At 34.8% G+C, this 17,568-nt stretch overlaps 1 protein-coding gene across 8 annotated transcripts in view; it reads left to right on the forward strand.

Moving 5' to 3' along the window:
• The window catches only part of MAPK8 (mitogen-activated protein kinase 8), a 105,150-nt gene that overhangs the window by 53,463 nt on the left and 34,119 nt on the right, over positions 1–17,568 (forward strand). For 7 of the 8 annotated variants that reach the window (XR_003905610.1, XM_029932086.1, XM_029932087.1 and 4 more), the window contains 4 exons: positions 7,686–7,856; positions 11,145–11,274; positions 17,150–17,208; positions 17,298–17,436. Coding sequence is in view for 7 of the 8 variants with exons in the window: in XM_029932086.1 (XP_029787946.1) it covers positions 7,735–7,856; positions 11,145–11,274; positions 17,150–17,208; positions 17,298–17,436 (450 nt within the window). In the remaining variant the exon portion in view is untranslated. Of the gene's footprint in view, positions 1–7,685; positions 7,857–11,144; positions 11,275–11,589; positions 11,657–17,149; positions 17,209–17,297; positions 17,437–17,568 lie in introns of those variants that run through there. The other variant, XM_029932091.1, reaches the window with a different exon arrangement.

Genomic DNA, 17,568 nt, shown 5'->3' on the forward strand with positions numbered 1-17,568 from the left:
ATGACTATTTACTTTAACTTTTTTTTCCTCCACATTTAGGCTTACCAGACCAACCATTTATAGGTGGACCAGCTTGATAGCAGTAGTTCTTTGTGTAGACATCACAGAAATTGAGTCATAAAAACCTAATTTAATCTCTTTTTCCTTCCTGCTAATGAAGGAAAACACTGGTGAAGATAAATAGAGTAATTTATTAAGTAATTTGTGACTTTATATTCTTGGTTATCTTTTTTAGCAGTTATTATTTAATAACTATACAGAGAGCTGATATGTTTTGGAAATCTGAAAACCTAGGAAACGTAGTCCTTTCCCTCAAAAAGATGTAATAAAATCTGTATACTAAAGTATACAAAGTAGTTCAGGTGAGAAATTAGGTTCAAGCTGCTTTGAATGGAAAAGGGTTCCAGAACATCATACTTAAAGTGGTCTTTGGTAGATAGAATTAGATGGGGGGGGAAGGTGAAAATATTTCACAAAAAGGAAAGGAAAAAAATTTCAGATGCTTGAGAGTTTTGAGTATTGATAATTTAGCCATATTGACATTGTAGTGTTCTCATTGGAGGGATAATGACAGGTAAAATTTGAAGGTTAGAGCTGATTCTCAACATTTCTACAAAAATTGATTGTATATTAACTTTTTTGAGCCTCAGTTTACTCATCTCTTGGATGGGATAATAATGCCTGTCTATTCTCTTATTCTTGTGAGCCCTGTAATGAGTCACATCTAAATTCTACAACTGTAGTTCCTTTGTTTTTAATCCAAGAAGTGGCTTTCCTGAGTAAGGGCTTGAGTGATTAGAGTCCATACCATTTCTTCCTCATACTTTTGCTCTTCCAGCTTCATCATGGAAAGAACAGGATAACAAATGCGTCCTCCATAAATGTCACCAGTAACCTTAATGACCTTACCTTGAAAATTGATCTTTCTGTCTCAGTCACTTGATGATATTTTCTGATGGTGGAGCTATACCAGTATTTCCACCTGTATGGCCACACGTATTCTGGACCCCATTCCTTTGTGCCTTTTCAGAGATATTGTGCTATCTGAAACCTCATTTTTTTCTCCATTTCCCCTGTGCTCACCCTTCCTCTCTATATTGGATCCTTTCTATTAGTAGGTAAATATGTTCAGTTGTCTCTGTGCTATACTATGTTATATATTATATATAATCACCCTTGACCATTTACCTTTTCTGTCAGTTTCCTCTTTTCTTTGCTAAGTTTCTCTATACAGGTACTGACACCTACTTAACCTGTCTCTAAAATCATATACATCTCACACCTCACCTCAGTCCAGTCTGGCTTCTATCCCCATTATTGAAGCTGTTTCTTTGATATTTCTGTAGCATTCAGAACTATTGACCACTGTTCTTTAAAAAACTTCCCTTGGCTTCTCCATTGTGTTCTCTTCGTTTTCTATCTATGTCTGGCTCTCTTTTCTGACTTCTTTTTTGGCTTATCTTTAATTGTTCATTAAATGTGAATGTTCACAAAGCTGAGTCTTAGGTCTCTCTCCTTTCCCACTGCACTCCTTTTGAATAACATCATTTTCATTGGTTCAGTAACAGTAACTCTTAAATTTGTATCTTTCACTCACACTCTCCTCTGAGGTCCAGTTCTGGATCTGACTACTAACTTGATATTTTCATTTGACTGTCCTGGAGATATTTGACTCAACATATTTATAACTGTTCCTCTTCCTTCATATCCTTCTTCACCACCAGGATTTTTTTTTTTTTTTGGACTCAATATATAGTTTATGGGTGAAGGACTCAAATATATTCCTTCTACTCCTTACTAACTTTGTAACCATAGGCAATTAACCTTTCTAAGACTTAATTTCATCATCTGGAAGACAGAAAAATAGTAATTTCTATTTTAACATAAGGAAACATCAGACAAAATGAGCATATGGGATTTATGCTTCCAGCCAAGTAGTAATTATAAGAACTGAACTTACCCATTACCCGTAAACAACTGGAAAACATCCATAGGCCTCTTGTGAGGATTAAAAGAAATTTATAAAGCACTTGAAATAAGACCTGGCATAAAGTAAAACCTATATAGTGTTTGTATTTATTTTATTGTTGAATATGGATATGATGACAACAAATTATGGGAAGAAGCTATGCTTAATTATAGTATTAAGTGCTTATATTATTTTTAAAAAGTTTTCAAACCAATACTTTTGAGCTTCCATTTTAAGAAAGTAGAAGAGAAGAACAGTCCCCAAACAAGCAAAAAGTAGGAATTAAAGACAAGAGCAGCAATCAGTGAAGTAGAAAAGTATAAACAATAGAGAAAAGCAGAAATTAAAATCTGCCTTTTTAAATGATCAATAATAGTGATAAAATCTAGCCAGACTAATCAGGTAACAAGAGAAAAGACACAGATTACAGTAACAGGGATGTAGACATTACATTGGACTACTTAGATAAAATTAACAAATTCTTTGGAAAACACAAAACAACCAAACCTCATTTAAAAGGAAATCTATAGCCCGAATGGTTTTCTAAGTATGCGTGTTTCAATTTTTTTTTAATTTGCAATGAAAACCTATCCACAAAAAAACTCTTGTCCTCAAAGGCTTCACTGAGACATTTTATTAGACATTCAAGATCAAATAATATCACTTCTACACAAAGCCTTTCAGAAAATAAAGGAGGAGGAAAAACATCCCAACTCATTACACTTACTGTGAAAGAAAACTACAGACCAATATTCCCCATAAAAATAAATTGAGAAACCTTCAACAGAGTTTAAGCCAAATGAATCAATAAAATAAAAAGGATACTTTTGACCAAGTGGGATTCATTACAGGAATACAGGCTGGCTCAACATTTGAAAATCATCAGTGTAGTTCATCATATAAACCAACTAAGAAGGCAAAACTATATGATTATCTCAGTAGATCCAGAAAAATGATTTGACACAATTCAATATTCATTAATACTAAAAACTCTCAGTGAAATAGGACATAAAGAGAACTTTCTTATCTTGTTAAATGGCCTCTAGTAAAATCCTGTCATTTATATCATACTTAGTGATGAAAGACTGAATACTTTCTCTAAGATCAGGAACCAAGGGAATGAAGTCTGTTTGCTCTTACCGCTTCAGTTCAGGATTGTATGGAAATTATGGTTAGTAAAGTGGGGCAAGAAAAGGAAGTCAGAAGCATCCAAATTGGAAATGAAGAAATGAAACTGCTTGTGTTTGTAGAAAATCTCAAAGAATCCACAAAAAAAGCTACTAAGACTAATAGCTGAGCTTCGTACAAAGTTATTATACAAAATATTTAATTGTATTTCCATGTACTAGCAGTGAGCAGTTGAAAATTTAAAAATAAATTAAAATGAATGCATATATAGTAGTATCCAGAATATTAATACATAAGGAGAAACGGAACGAAATTTTGCAGGCCTATATATTGGAAACTAATATAAAGGATTATATATTATATAATTTCATTTATATAACATTATTTATGTATTTATTGTTAATGTTTATTTTTGAGAGAGAGAGAGAGACACGGTGCAAGCAGGGGCGGGGCAGAGAGGAGACACAGAATCCAAAGCAGACCTCAGGCTCTGATGTCAACACAGAGCCCACCCAGTGTGGGGCTCGAACCCACAAACCGTGAGATCATGACCTGAGCAGATGCTTAACCAACAGAGCCACCCAGGCACCCCTATATAACCTTATTTAAATGAAAACAATTATAGTAGTGGAAACAGATCATAGTTGCCAGGGGTGGGGTTGGCAAGAAAGTGTGATTATATACAGGGATAACATGAAGGGTTTTCTTTGGTGAGATGAAACACTTCTGTATCCTGATTGTGGTAGAAATTGCACTAGTAGATAGATGTATGTGATAAATTTACATAGGACTTTACACACAAATACACAAAGTGCATATAAAAACTAGTAAAATCTCAATGAAGTCTGTAGTTTGCTTAATAGTATTTTATCAGTGTCAGTCAGTTTCCTTGTTGGTTAATAGTATGTACCAATGTCAACTTTTTCTGTCAACTATCAACTTTTGATCATTGTACTGTGGTTGTGTTTTCATTTGAGTGAAGCTGGGTGAAGCATAGCCAGGAACTCTACTATTTTTATAACATTTATGTTGGTCTAAAATCATTTCAAAATAAACAAATTTTAGGAAAAAGACACTGTTAAGAAAATAGACAAGCCACAGACTGGAAAAAATGCTTGCACATCTGATAAAGGATGTATATCCAAAATATATAAATAGGTACTAAAGCAATTATATTTTTAAATGTGCAAAATAATTAATTAGCTACTTCACCAAAAAAAGATGTAGTGTATAAACTCACCAAGAAATATGCAGTATCATTACTTATTAGGAAATGCAAATGTAAACCACAGTGAAATACCACTGTGCACCCACTAATATAGGTAAAATGGCAATCACAAGAAAGTGTAGCAAGTAGAACTCTCTTCACTGGTAGCAATGAAAAATGGTATGGCCACTTTGGAAAACAGTTTGGCAGTTTCTTATAAAATTAAACATAAGAGTCAAAACCCCATTCCTAGGTATTTACCCAAGATGAATAGCAGGGGGCATGTGAATGTTCATACTAGCATCATTTGTAATAACCTCCAGACTGGCAACAATCCAAATGTATCCACACGGTGGAATACCATTGGGTTGTAAAAGGGACGCAGCACAGATGAATCGATAATCTCAAAAGCATTAGGCCAGGGGTACCTGCCTAGCTCATTCGGTGGAGTGTGCAACTCCTGATCTTGGGGTTGGGTTGGAGCCCCACATTGGGTGTAGAGATTATGTGAAAAAAATAAAATCCTAGGGTGCCTTGGTGGCTCAGTCAGTTAAGCGTCTGACTTTGGCTCAAGTCATGATCTCGCAGTTTGAGCCCTGCGTCGGGCTCTGTGCTGACAGCTTGGAACCTGGAGCCTGCTTCAGATTCTGTGTCTCCCTCTCTCTCTCTCTGCCCCTTATCCATTTGCATTCTGTCTCTTTCAAAAATAAACATTGAAAAAATATTTTTTAAATCTTTTTAAAAAAAAACAGCATTAGAGCAAGTAAAAGAAGCCAAATACACAAATTACTAATGCTATGTGATTTCATTTATATGAAGATCTAGGAAAGACAGCTAAGCAGTTCATTGCTTCCCAGGGTGGGTGAGGGATAAAGGGTGAGGATTGACCCACGCAGGCAACAACAGTTTGTGGTGGATGGAAATACACTATATCATGGTTTGGATGGTGTTACAGAATTGTATACATTCATCAAACTCATCAGATTGGACAGTTAAGGTTGGTGAATTTGCTTTAAATGTGCGGTTTGTTGTGCCTAGAAAACTCCCTTCTTTCTATGTCTGGTTAACTCATAATCTGTGTTCAGATCTTGCTCCAACATCACGGCCTAAAGGGAATTTTTTCTTGAGGCCAGACTATCAAGCTTGCTTCTATTAGCATCCTGTCCTTTCCCTTCACTGCTCTTATCACAATCATAGTGATACACCGTTAGATACTAAGCAATATAAGGTCTCTTTATCTGTCTTAACTGTAAACTCTGTGGAGGGCCAGATGCTGATTACTTTTGTGTTTTGGTTCCCAGCATAAAGTTTGATCCAGGTATGCCAGTAAACATTGTACACCTGAGAGTATAAGTGAGTAGAGTTTTCTGTTTCCTATTTGTAGGAGTGGCAGCTATGGCTTCTGCAGAGGGTACCTCTGACTGGGACTGCCTACTTTACCTTGGGGACTCTGCTGTCTCTGCGCTGTTTTGGGGTGTTGTGGTAGCTGTCATTGCTCAGCTGCTGCCACAGCTTATTCTAGACTTCTGTGTGCATACCATGGGCACTCCTGCTCCTGGGCCATTCTGTTCTAAGAATAGAGAGAAGCCTTCCCTTGCCATTAAGTAGGCTCTGTGCTCAGCCTCTGAACCATAATGTGCAAATTACCAGCAAGCATTATTATTTTCTCCAGGCCCTGGGCAGACCTAGTTTCCAAGATAAATGTGTAGAATAGTTGATGAGGGTCCCGACACCCAGTGCTTCCTTCTTTTCACTTCTCTTTCTATTTCCCTAGTTCAGTAGACAAGAGAGAATTCAGGTTAAGCTAAGAAATTGGTCTGGGTAACCAATAACTGTATTTGATCATTGTACGAGCATACGTAAGTGTTTAAATCATTACCAAACTTTTTTCTTTAAGCTTCTGGTCTCCACTTAGGTAGAATTAATGGTACTTGTCATTTCAGACATTCTCTATGGAGTATTACATGTCTAGTTATTTTGGAAATGTTTCTCTGCTCCATCTTTATCCAAATCACTGATTTGGTTTTTCTATTGCTTTCAATTTATTTATCTTCTTTTTTAAAGCTTACACTCTTAGGACTTTTGTTTGTTTGTTTGTTTAGTTTCTTTTTTTAATGCCATCACATCTGAGAATCCTCATTAATTTTAATTTTATCTCTTATCTGGATTGGACAATACCTTACTAGTTTCCCTCTTCCAATTCTTGCTCCGCCTCCTCTTGGAGTGTAATATCCAGGTAGCAGCCAGGGAGCTGTTCAGTGGTTTCTGTCCTACTCTGGGAATTAAACTGTTAGAATCCAGTCCATGAGGTTCTACATAGTCTGGCCTTACCGTGCAATACAGTGCCTGGCACAGATTGGGTACTTAATATTTATTAAGTTGATTCTTTGCATTGTTAAGTCTTATCAGGATTTTGTTTTTATTTTTATTTTTGTTGACGTTGTTTTATAACCACACACACAAATAGTAATCCTTTAGACTTAAATGGTTTCTTATTGTGGGCTATGGGGAGTGGGCTGGAGCTGTCTTGAATGCGTTTGCAATAGGCCACTTTTGTCTAGAATGAGTAATAGGTATGTCAACAAATACAGCTCACATAAGAAGAAAAAGACTTCCTTGGCTTGTAATCAGGCGTGTGGCAAAGAACTGTGGTTAGAACTTACGTTATGCTTCTGAGTCCCCACACAATTCAGAGCAGTATTCCTTTATTTCATATCCAAACTTTATTTGTTATGTTCTTATTTTTTCTTATAGTTTCTACCCTTCTCATCCTTTCAGCCATTATAACAACATATGCATTGGTCGGGGGTCAGGGGCTCTGTTATGGTGACAGCACTGCGTTGTGTTTGTTAGGTAGGAGTGATACATGCTAATAACCAGCTTACTCGCCTGCCAGTTGGCTCTTCCTTCCATGTCACACTAAATGTGGTTGTGAATTAAGATAGTATCAATTACTCACAAAAATTAAGTTTTCAGTGTTCTATAATAAATACATAAAAGGCCTGGTTTTAAATTTTAAACTACGGGAATGACCTTAAAAGCATGTTTAGCTATAATTTGCTTTTTAAAAAATGTTTTTACAGTTTTCCAGTAAGTTAATACATGTATGCATATTAATACTGGTGACTTATAGTGAAGACATTGTTTACCCCTGTAAAAGTTTTGCTTTGTTTTTAACTATCAGTCCTCTCCTTAAAGTATGACAGATGCCAACCACATTCTGTGTTATTTTTTCTATTTGTGTTTTCATGTATTTTAATGAAGTAGCTCTTTTACCATGCTGTAGCAGTCTGTGTTACTATCAGTGAACAGAGTAAAGACTTGACTTTTAAGATTAAATAAATTCATTTTGTTAACATCACATTTTGTTCCATTTTGCAGCTTCTTGGTGAATATTTGGATGAAGCCATTAAATTAATTGTTTGCCATCATGAGCAGAAGCAAGCGTGACAGCAATTTTTATAGTGTAGAGATTGGAGATTCTACATTTACAGTTTTGAAACGGTATCAGAATTTAAAACCTATAGGCTCAGGAGCTCAAGGAATAGTATGGTAAGTTTTTACTTAAAAAATTAGACAAAGAATCATTAACTGCTTGCTGTCTTTTCTCCTCTTGTAACATAATTTCCTTGGTAAATATTTAACTTGCCTCAAAAAAATTAAAATAAAACTATGAAATTTAAATTAAAGCTATAACCTGGTAATAATATTGTCCTGGGTTGATGTTCTTTATTATTCATTAAATACAGCTTTATAAACCAGCACTGTCATCTTAAAATGTAAATTATGATTAAATACTTGGTCATAAGCCATGTAAAGACAAATATCTATATCAGGAAAGAATAAGTGGCATGCTAATTAATTCCATGTATACATCTATTCCCATAGCTAGTTGTTTAATAAGAAGCTTCACTTAATCATCACTTTCACACTGTAATGAAACTTTGGAATTTTAGAAATCTTGTTTTACACTGGGGAATGAAGTAAGCTAATATTTCATTGTATGTTTCAAAAACTAATATGTATCTTTAAAGTTGATTTACAAGCTAATTTCTACAATGGGCCTAGGCTTTATAGATCAACATCATTCTTAAACTCAAGTGTAGAATACTTTTTGTGACAGTTCTGCTAATGATTTTAGATCACTAAGTTAGCATAATAACCTAGTGCTTTGGGGAATTCTTAGCCTCACTCAAGCATAATCATATCTTTATTACCTCTTCTTGAACCATATTTGTTTCAGAATCTGTTAAAAATCATAAGTCTTTATAACCCTGCAGGTCTCCCAGGCTCTAGAAAAATACTTGCACGTGTATATAAAGAGACATACATAGGGCTTTTCTTTGCAACACTATAATAGCAAAAATTGGTAATAGCAGTGAATTGTGATATATTCACATAATGAAATACTATACAATATTTAGAATGAACTGCAGCTGTGTTTCAACAAGGACAGTCTCACAAATGTAGTGTTGTTGAGTTTAAAAGGAAGATGCAGAATATATATATGTTATAGTACCATTTATATATAGTTGACAATATACAAAATAGTGCTATATATTTATGGATACATACATATATAGATAAGTATAAAAACATTAATAACACCAAACTCAGAATAATGCTTACGTCCAAAAATAGAGACAAAGGAAGGGGACTTTACCTGTGATGATGATATATTTCTTTTTTAAAAATTCAGGCAATTATGGTAACATGCTAAAATAAAATCTCTCAAATTTCTGTAATGGGAACAGTAGCATTTATTCTCTCTTCTGTACTCTCAAAATAATTTATAGTACCCAAAATTACAGAATTTCGGTAACTTTAGAAAGCATTATTGGATGGCTGGTTGTCATTTTAACCAACTGCATTTAACCAACCACAAATTAAATGTAAAGAAAGTAATGTAGTACAGTCAATACAGGACGAATTCTGAAAGCCAGCTCACGGTTCAGATTTCAGCTTTATGATGTACTAACTTTCTGATTCATGGGAAATTAATATTGCTAAGCCAGTTTTCTCACCTGACTTACATGATTGTTATGGGGAATATAGTATTTATAAAAATATATATATGTCAACATATGTATAAGTATATATAAGAATGTCTTTTCGGTACCTTCACTTATCCTCAGGTAAATGCATTTTGAAATTTGTGTACCAGAATTAAAAAAAAAAAACAACTGCTTTGGAAGGGACCTCAAACCATCTTAACTGGCCCCTGTTTTGTCCTAAGGATTAAGTATCATCAAATATTTTGCTTATTCTTTCATAAAAGATTCTTATGAAATAGATAATAAGCAAAAAATTTTTAAGTTCACTGTGTGTGTTTACTATCACTACCAACTGAAGAAATTAATTTTTTAAGGCATTATTTTGGGCCCCAGTGATAGCAAGATTCATTGGGACCTGGATTGGGGGTCTCTAATTTGTGCACATTTAAGTATCAACAATTAGAAATCTAACTTCCTTGGATACAAAATACTACAACCTACTCAGATACTTTTGGACTTTTAGAGTTTGAAATATTACTTTGATTTAACACATAAAAAATTAATAGGAATGAATTTAATGGTTAAAAATAAAACATACTTTATCTGAAACTGTCAAAACTTCTAATCATTTTCTATGACCCCTAATGTTATTTTTTAATTTGGGGTGAACATATACATAAACATGATATTTTCTAACTCGAGTATAATATTTATGTCTGTTTTACTGTGTGTATGTATATATGTATATAGAAAATAAGTTATGGCCTATAATTATGTATACATGTGTCCATTTATGCCAAAGTACCAATTTCTTAATATATATTTTTTCAGTACATTTGATACAGTGAGATAGCTAGAGAACAAACTCAAGTTTCAATTGGATAATTTTAATCAGTAGTGTGCTAACTTTCCAAATATCACATAAACAGAAGTCTTAAAGTATATTTGGTAGTTCAATATGAAAAGCATAACCTCATGTCTTAGTCTTTTGGTGTCTGCTTTGCTTTTCTCTCTAACCTTAGGGCAAATTACTTACTAACCTCTGGCAGTGGTGAATTCAAATGATTTTAAAAGTCTCTTTCAATCATAATATTCTATAATTTTAAGATATTTTGCCTTATTTATGCTTTACCTCCTCTGATCTGTCATTGTAAAACATAATGTTTAGTGTCATATGGTAAAGATTTCATGAAGAGTAATAGTATGATGTTGCTATATGTCACAGAATTACGTGTTTCAGTAACAGTTATGAGACATCTTCTAATGTCCTGAAATCTAGCATTCATATCTGTAAGCTTGATTTTTTTATAACCTTTTGTATAGCTCTGTATATATGTTACTCACTCTTTCTCTATTCATTTTGTTAACGTCCAAAGAATATGGAAGTGACCTATTTATGTAGAATTCTCCAGAAAGTATTTTGGGTAGAATTTATGACCACACGTAATCAGTAATCCTGTTTTTTCTTGGTGTAGGTGCAGGGTGAAGGATTCATTAGGCTTTAAGTTCTGTATTGGGCCTGAACACTCATTAAACATTTATGCACTGAGTGCCCACCGTATGCTAGGTAGATCTTGGAGGACACCCAACAAACAAGTATAGTTTCTGTCTCCACAGTCCACTGTCTCTGTGAATCCATTAGCATTTTAAGAAACAGTTAACAATGCTATGCATTGTTAGAATATGCTGTAATAGCTAGAGTAGAAACATGTTGACTGTCAACCACTGGAAATTTATACAGTTGCATTTATCTTTGGGGAAAGTAAGGAATCTGCATGAATGTTTCATAAATTCAGTTTTGTAGATTTTAAAGCTTTTTTTGTTGGTTATGAATTTCTTGTTACAGTGCAGCTTATGATGCCATTCTTGAAAGAAATGTTGCGATCAAGAAGCTAAGCCGGCCGTTTCAGAATCAGACTCATGCTAAACGGGCTTACAGAGAGCTAGTCCTAATGAAATGTGTTAATCACAAAAATGTAAGTGAACATTTGAGAAAATGTTTTAAGTATAGATGAAATCAAGATTTGCTCATGAGTATGTAACTATCAAAACCTTTAAAAATATTAGGTGCTTTAAATTGTTCTTCTGGCTTGAAACATTATTTAAAAGGAATACATATCTACATTGTGAATTTTTTTCTCAATTTTATTAAGTTATATCAAAAGAAAAACAGTTGCTGGAATTTAGATTGTGTAATGTTTTATTTTTCAAAAGGAGTTTTAAAAGAGGTAGTTGTTTTAGAGGAACTTGATTTGTGCTTGATCTCATCTTCTGCTTTTGTTTTCTGGCAGGCTGACATTTCAGAAAACTGTAGCCTTAGCACAGAGATGAAATTGTTCCCGTTTTACTATGACAATGGTATTATATTTAATATTGGATATAAAGTTGAAATCCTTTCTCCCTACCCGACCCCTACCTTTTTTAAGGGATGCTGATACTCATTGGTCACTTTAAGTTGAAGATAGTCAGTGATTTTATGAAACAGTTTAGCAGAAACTTCAAAAGATATTTAAATGAAATTAGGAAACCATCCTAATTCTTTTTCCTAATGATTATACAGACTTAAACATATAACTTTCATTCATTTTGAGAACTGGTAACTTTTTTTTTTAACTTTACGCATACTTTTTATGATTATTTTAATGGAATGATTTTTATAAGCCAAGAGGAAATAAACTAGGAGTGAGTTATGCAAGGGACAGTTTTATGAAGTACTAAAACAAAAGCATCTGACTGGAGATGTTTCATGGTATTTGTCTAAAGGAGTTTATAGCAAGGTCCATGCTTTCTGATTGGAGATAACAGTTTCCCACATTTGAGAGCTAACTGTGAAAGCTTCTGTGCACTGGAGTTACTAGTCATTGATGGGAAAGGATGAAGCTTCTTATTTGAGGGGACTTATTACAGTGTTATTTTGAAGACAAATACATAGAGAGTGAAATATCAAATATGCTAACACAGTAGAGGTTTGATTGTCCTGTCGTGGTGGATTGAAGATAAGTGCTGAGATTTCACGGGACAGGAGATTGCATGAGCTTTCACTTTGGGGAAGGGTGACCCTAGAATAATTCTTAAAAATGGGATAAAAATTGGATTGTTAAAGGAAAAGGGCCTCCCAGAGAGAAAGAACAGCATTTAAAAAGAGATACAGATTAAAGTTAGTCGGTGACGGTGAAGAAGTTATGTCACCATTCTGGTTCTAGATGGGAGCCTGCCATGTTGGCTGTCTGGGTTTTGCGGGCGGTCTCCTACTCTCAGGTGGAGCTGCTCATGCCCCTTGTATCCTGTTTCATGGTGATGATGGTGATGATATTGCCTTAGTTTCACTTTGGGGACATGGCTAATGACTCCCTAGTTCCTGAACCAGGTGACTGCAAAAATAGATGGTTCCATTGATTAAATGGAAGGCATGGAAAGCTTGTTTCACACATTTAACCCTCTGCTGTGGGTGGCAAGATCTACACAGGCAGTACCTTTGGCACTTAGAAGAGTGCTGACATAGAGTAGATGCTCCAAACATATTTGTTCAGAGAATGAATGTAAAACTAAATGCATTTGATTGAATCTCTAGGCATTAGGGATGCTGACCCCCTGTGTGGTTGAGATCTCCATATAACTTTCAACAACCCCAGACTTAACTATTAATAGCCTACTATTGGCTGGAAACCTTACCAATAATATTCACAGTCGATCAACACATATTTTATGTATTACATGTATTCCTTTTTTTTTAAATTTTTATTTATTTTGAGAGAAAGCACGAATTGGGGAGGGGCAGAGAGAGAGAGAGAGGGAGAGAGAGAATCCTAAGCAGGCTCTGCAGGGCTTGAACTCACGAATCATGAGATCATGACCTGAGCTGAAACCAAGAGTTGGATGCTTAACTGAGCCCCCCAGGCACCCCTTTATGTATTATATTCTTACAACAAAGTAAGCTAGAGAAGAAGTGTTATTAAGATCATAAGGAAAATTCTTACACAGTACTGTACTATATTTATTGAAAAAAAGCCATGTGTAAATGAACCCATATAGTTTGTAAAAGGCAAAAGATTTATGCGATCTGAAGAGAAACCAGAGTGTGAACCCACATAGTTTGAACCCATGTTGTTCAAGGGTCAACTATGTAAGAAACCAGGAATGATGGAATTTTTACACGATGGATGGATGTATGTTTTTGTAATGCCTTGCCTTTTCAGCAGTTTCATGTTTTATACAGATTAATCTTTTCATTGGTCTAATAAGCATGTTTTTTCCCCACCCTCCTCTTCTTTATTGTGGTAAAAGACACATAACATAAAACTCACATCTTAGCCATTTTAAGCATACAGTTCAGTGGTACTAAGTACATTCATATTGTTGTACATTTCTTACTATTTTCATATATGCTTTTGTTTGTCACCTTGGTCACTTATCTCTGAACACACTGGTATGTCACCTAACACATACCTGATTAAATCCCCCAAGAGGAACTGAGGCTTGTTATCTCCTCTTAACCTTGGACATTGTAATCCTGTTTGGAAATCAGATCACCATTTGGTTCACATTCGGTTCACATTGTCTTAGCAGGTTATTCTTTGTCACAGGTCTGTTAATAGGTCACATCTTTCCCATCTCTTACTTTCTTTTTTTCTTTATAAAGATTTTATTTTTAAGTACTCTCTAAACCCAACATGGCACTTAAACTTTTATTAAAACCTTGAAATCAAGAGTCACATGATCTATAGACTGAGCCAGCCAGGTGCCCCCCATCTTTTACTTTCTTTTTACTTTTTGCTTTGGAGATTAAGTGTAGTACTTTCTGTTTCTCCCTAGACTTTGACGTATGAAATCTGGCTTCTCTTCCCAGACTGTTGGGGATTGCTTTTTCCTTTCTTCTGACTTTTCACTTGCTGGCTTCACTTCTCAATTTTGCTCAGGATGCCTTCATAATAGATAGATAAGTTCATTAGTGACCTTTGTTTATATAACAAATTGCATATGTAACTAAAAAGTTATCCATCTCTCCTGAATTCATTTTATTCACATGGATACTATGATTGGAGACATTTTCAAAATTCCTTTTTAAAATCTTCATATACTTATTTGGTCACATTTCTGATCTGCTGCTATTCTTTGTTGTCATTGTTGCTTTATTCACAGAGGAAAGTACAGTTTCTTGGTGAATTTTTACCTGCTCCTAGTATGTGTTACTTCTTTCACATACTTCTATATCACCCACTTAATCAGTCCTTGACTTTTGTTTGGCTGTCCAATCTATGATTGATATAATTTCCTTTATTTTCCTTTTTGGAAAAAAAGAAAAAGACCACTGTCTATCAATCTTTTATAACAACTTTATTGAAATACAATTCACATACTGTATCAGTCATTCATCTAATGTGTGTTATTCAGTGCTTATTAGTGTATTCACTGATGTATAGGACTATCTACAGGCAATTCTAGAACATTTTCATTACCTCAGAAAGAATCTCTATATTGTTGAGCTCTCATTTTCCTATCTCCCATCCCTCTTAGCTCTAAGCAATTACTAATCTCTTACTTTTATGTGCTTTTTATCTTTAACTCTTCATTTTTACCATAGGATTTCTCAGATAAGAATAGTTTTACCATTTCCACAGAACTGTAGATGTGCACTTCATCTAATTGGGAATCAGGAATTAATTCATTTAGAGCAGCTACATGCATTCTTATCACTTTTCCTGTCTTGAACAAATTTGTTAGACCTTTTCTGATCTGAAAATCATTTTCTGAATTTATTCACTGAACAAATACTTGAATGCCTTTTGTAAGCAAAGCTTTATGCTTAGATGAATGATACAGATTCTGCCCTCATGAAGTTTGTCTAGAAAAATATTCCCATACCCAAGTATATTTGTCAGTGAGCATTTAAAAAATGTGTGTCAGTTATCTCCCTGTGGTGTTAGGGCTGTAAAGGGAATAATTTTTTTCAACAAGGATCCAAGTGTGATTGGGATGAGGCTGTCATGAAAATGAGTCTGTACTCAGTGTGTTAGTGCCATAACAACATGTAAGATTGTGGGAACAGAGTAAAGAGAATATTCAGTAACCTGTCAAAGACTAGAGGTGTCAGACTCTACAAAAGATGTCAATTTTGAAAGTTACAGAATTCAACAGGTAAATATGACACGTATTGGGAAGAGTATGTTTAAAGGCATTGAGAGTTTTTAAATATATCACTGTTTAATTTAGTATGCCTAAAGTATCAAGTTTAATAGCTTAGCAGGAGAGAAAGTGGGTTGATACTCTGTCATGGAAAGCTTTGAATGTACTTACTGCAAGGGAGTTTGAGAAATTCTTTTGCTGGTATTAAGTTTTTGAAGAGGTGAGTAATATGATCAGGTCTTTCTTTTACCATATTATAGGCAGTAAAATGGTAGTTGGATTTGTAGAAAACCATTGTTAGGGAACCTAATGTCGGAAGTAATTATACAGTGAATAGTCTAGATGAGATGTCAGAATTTTTTACCTATATAGCAGTGCAGGGAATTGGAAAGAAGGAGTTGAAGTTCAGACTGACAGTGGAATGGAATAGTATTCTCTTCAACATTTATTATGGTGCAAATATTGAACAAGGAATCAAAAATTACTCTGAGCTGCCTTTGTAAGAGGCACTCTGGAAAAGTAAAGGGTTTGGGTAGGAATGCTAATGAGTTCAATTTTATATTCCTTGTGAGACTTTCATGTGAAGTGGCAATGTGTATTTGAGACTTCTAAACTAAGGGACTTTTAATGTGTATTTAGAAACTATCCAACATAGAGATGTTTAGAGAAAAAGATATATTGCCCAGGGAAAGGGTACAGAGAGAGAAAAGAAAAGGATTAAAGACAGAATGTTGGGAAAGAGGGTATGTCTGTGGATGAACCAGAGAATAAACTAGGAATGAGGAAAATGGGAAAGTTCAATTTTCTGAAAAACTGAGGGCATTGGGGAGAGGGCTGAAATTATATACAGATACTAAGTTAGATCTAAGAGTTGATGGAAGGTCTTTAAGTTTTGCTCACAAATTGGGGCACCTCGGTGGTTCAGTTGGCTAAGCACCCAACTTTGGCTCAGGTCATGATCTTGCAGCTCCTGAGTTCAAGCCCCATATCAAGCTTTGTACTGACAGTTCAGAGCCTGAGCCTGCTTCAGTTTTGTGCCTCCCTCTCTGCTCTTCTCCAATTCACACTCTGTCTTTGTCTCTCAAAAATGAATAAATGTTAAAACAATTTAAAAAATTTGCTACAAATTATGTAGAGGACTATAAAATACAGGTCCTTGATAAGTGAGTATTCATAAATGGAATGGATATGTGGAGCTCTTCTGTTGGTACAGTTTTAAGGGCTTTTAGGAGCATTTTTAGGTTCATGGCAAAAATTGAGAGGAAGATACAGAGATCTCCCATATACTTCTTCTTCCCATACATTCATAGCCTCCCTCATTATTCGTATCCCCCACCAGACTGGTACGTTAGTTATAATCAGTGAACCTACAGTGATGCATCCTTATTACTCAGAGCCCATAGTTTACACTAGGGTTCTCTTGGTATTGTACATCCTGTGGATTTGGACAAGTGTGTAAGGATGAAATATCTACCATTATAGTATCATGCAGAGTATTTTCATCCCCCTAAAGATCCTGTGTGGTCTGGTTCCCTCCCTACCCCTAATCCCTCGCCATAAAGTTTTATTAAGTAAAATAAGAGATTACTTGGGCTTAGAACATAAGGTTTTAATATTTTTACACCAATGGTAGATTTTTTTTTAACACATGTATTTGTAATTCCTAAATGAAAGTATTACTAAGCAGCAGTGGTGTCTAATTTTTCTGTCTCTTTGCTTTTGTCACAGATAATTGGCCTTTTGAATGTTTTCACACCACAGAAATCCCTAGAAGAATTTCAAGATGTGTAAGTGTGATAATTAAAATTTTAAGTTTGTACGTTATTCTTAGATTGTTGCCATACACTTTAGCTGTCATCTTTTCTCACCCATGAAGTTACATAGTTATGGAGCTCATGGATGCAAATCTTTGCCAAGTGATTCAGATGGAACTAGATCATGAAAGAATGTCCTACCTTCTCTATCAGATGCTGTGCGGAATCAAGCACCTTCACTCTGCTGGAATTATTCATCGGGTTAGTAGAAAAAAATTATCATAATATTTTTTAAATTATTGAGGTGACATTCACGTAACATAAAATTAACCATCTTTTAAAGGGTTCAGTTCATTGACATTTAATGCATTCACAACATTGTAAAACCATCCA

The sequence above is a fragment of the Suricata suricatta genome, chromosome 2, assembly GCF_006229205.1.
Source record: "Suricata suricatta isolate VVHF042 chromosome 2, meerkat_22Aug2017_6uvM2_HiC, whole genome shotgun sequence".
In the NCBI taxonomy this organism is placed as follows: domain Eukaryota; kingdom Metazoa; phylum Chordata; class Mammalia; order Carnivora; family Herpestidae; genus Suricata; species Suricata suricatta.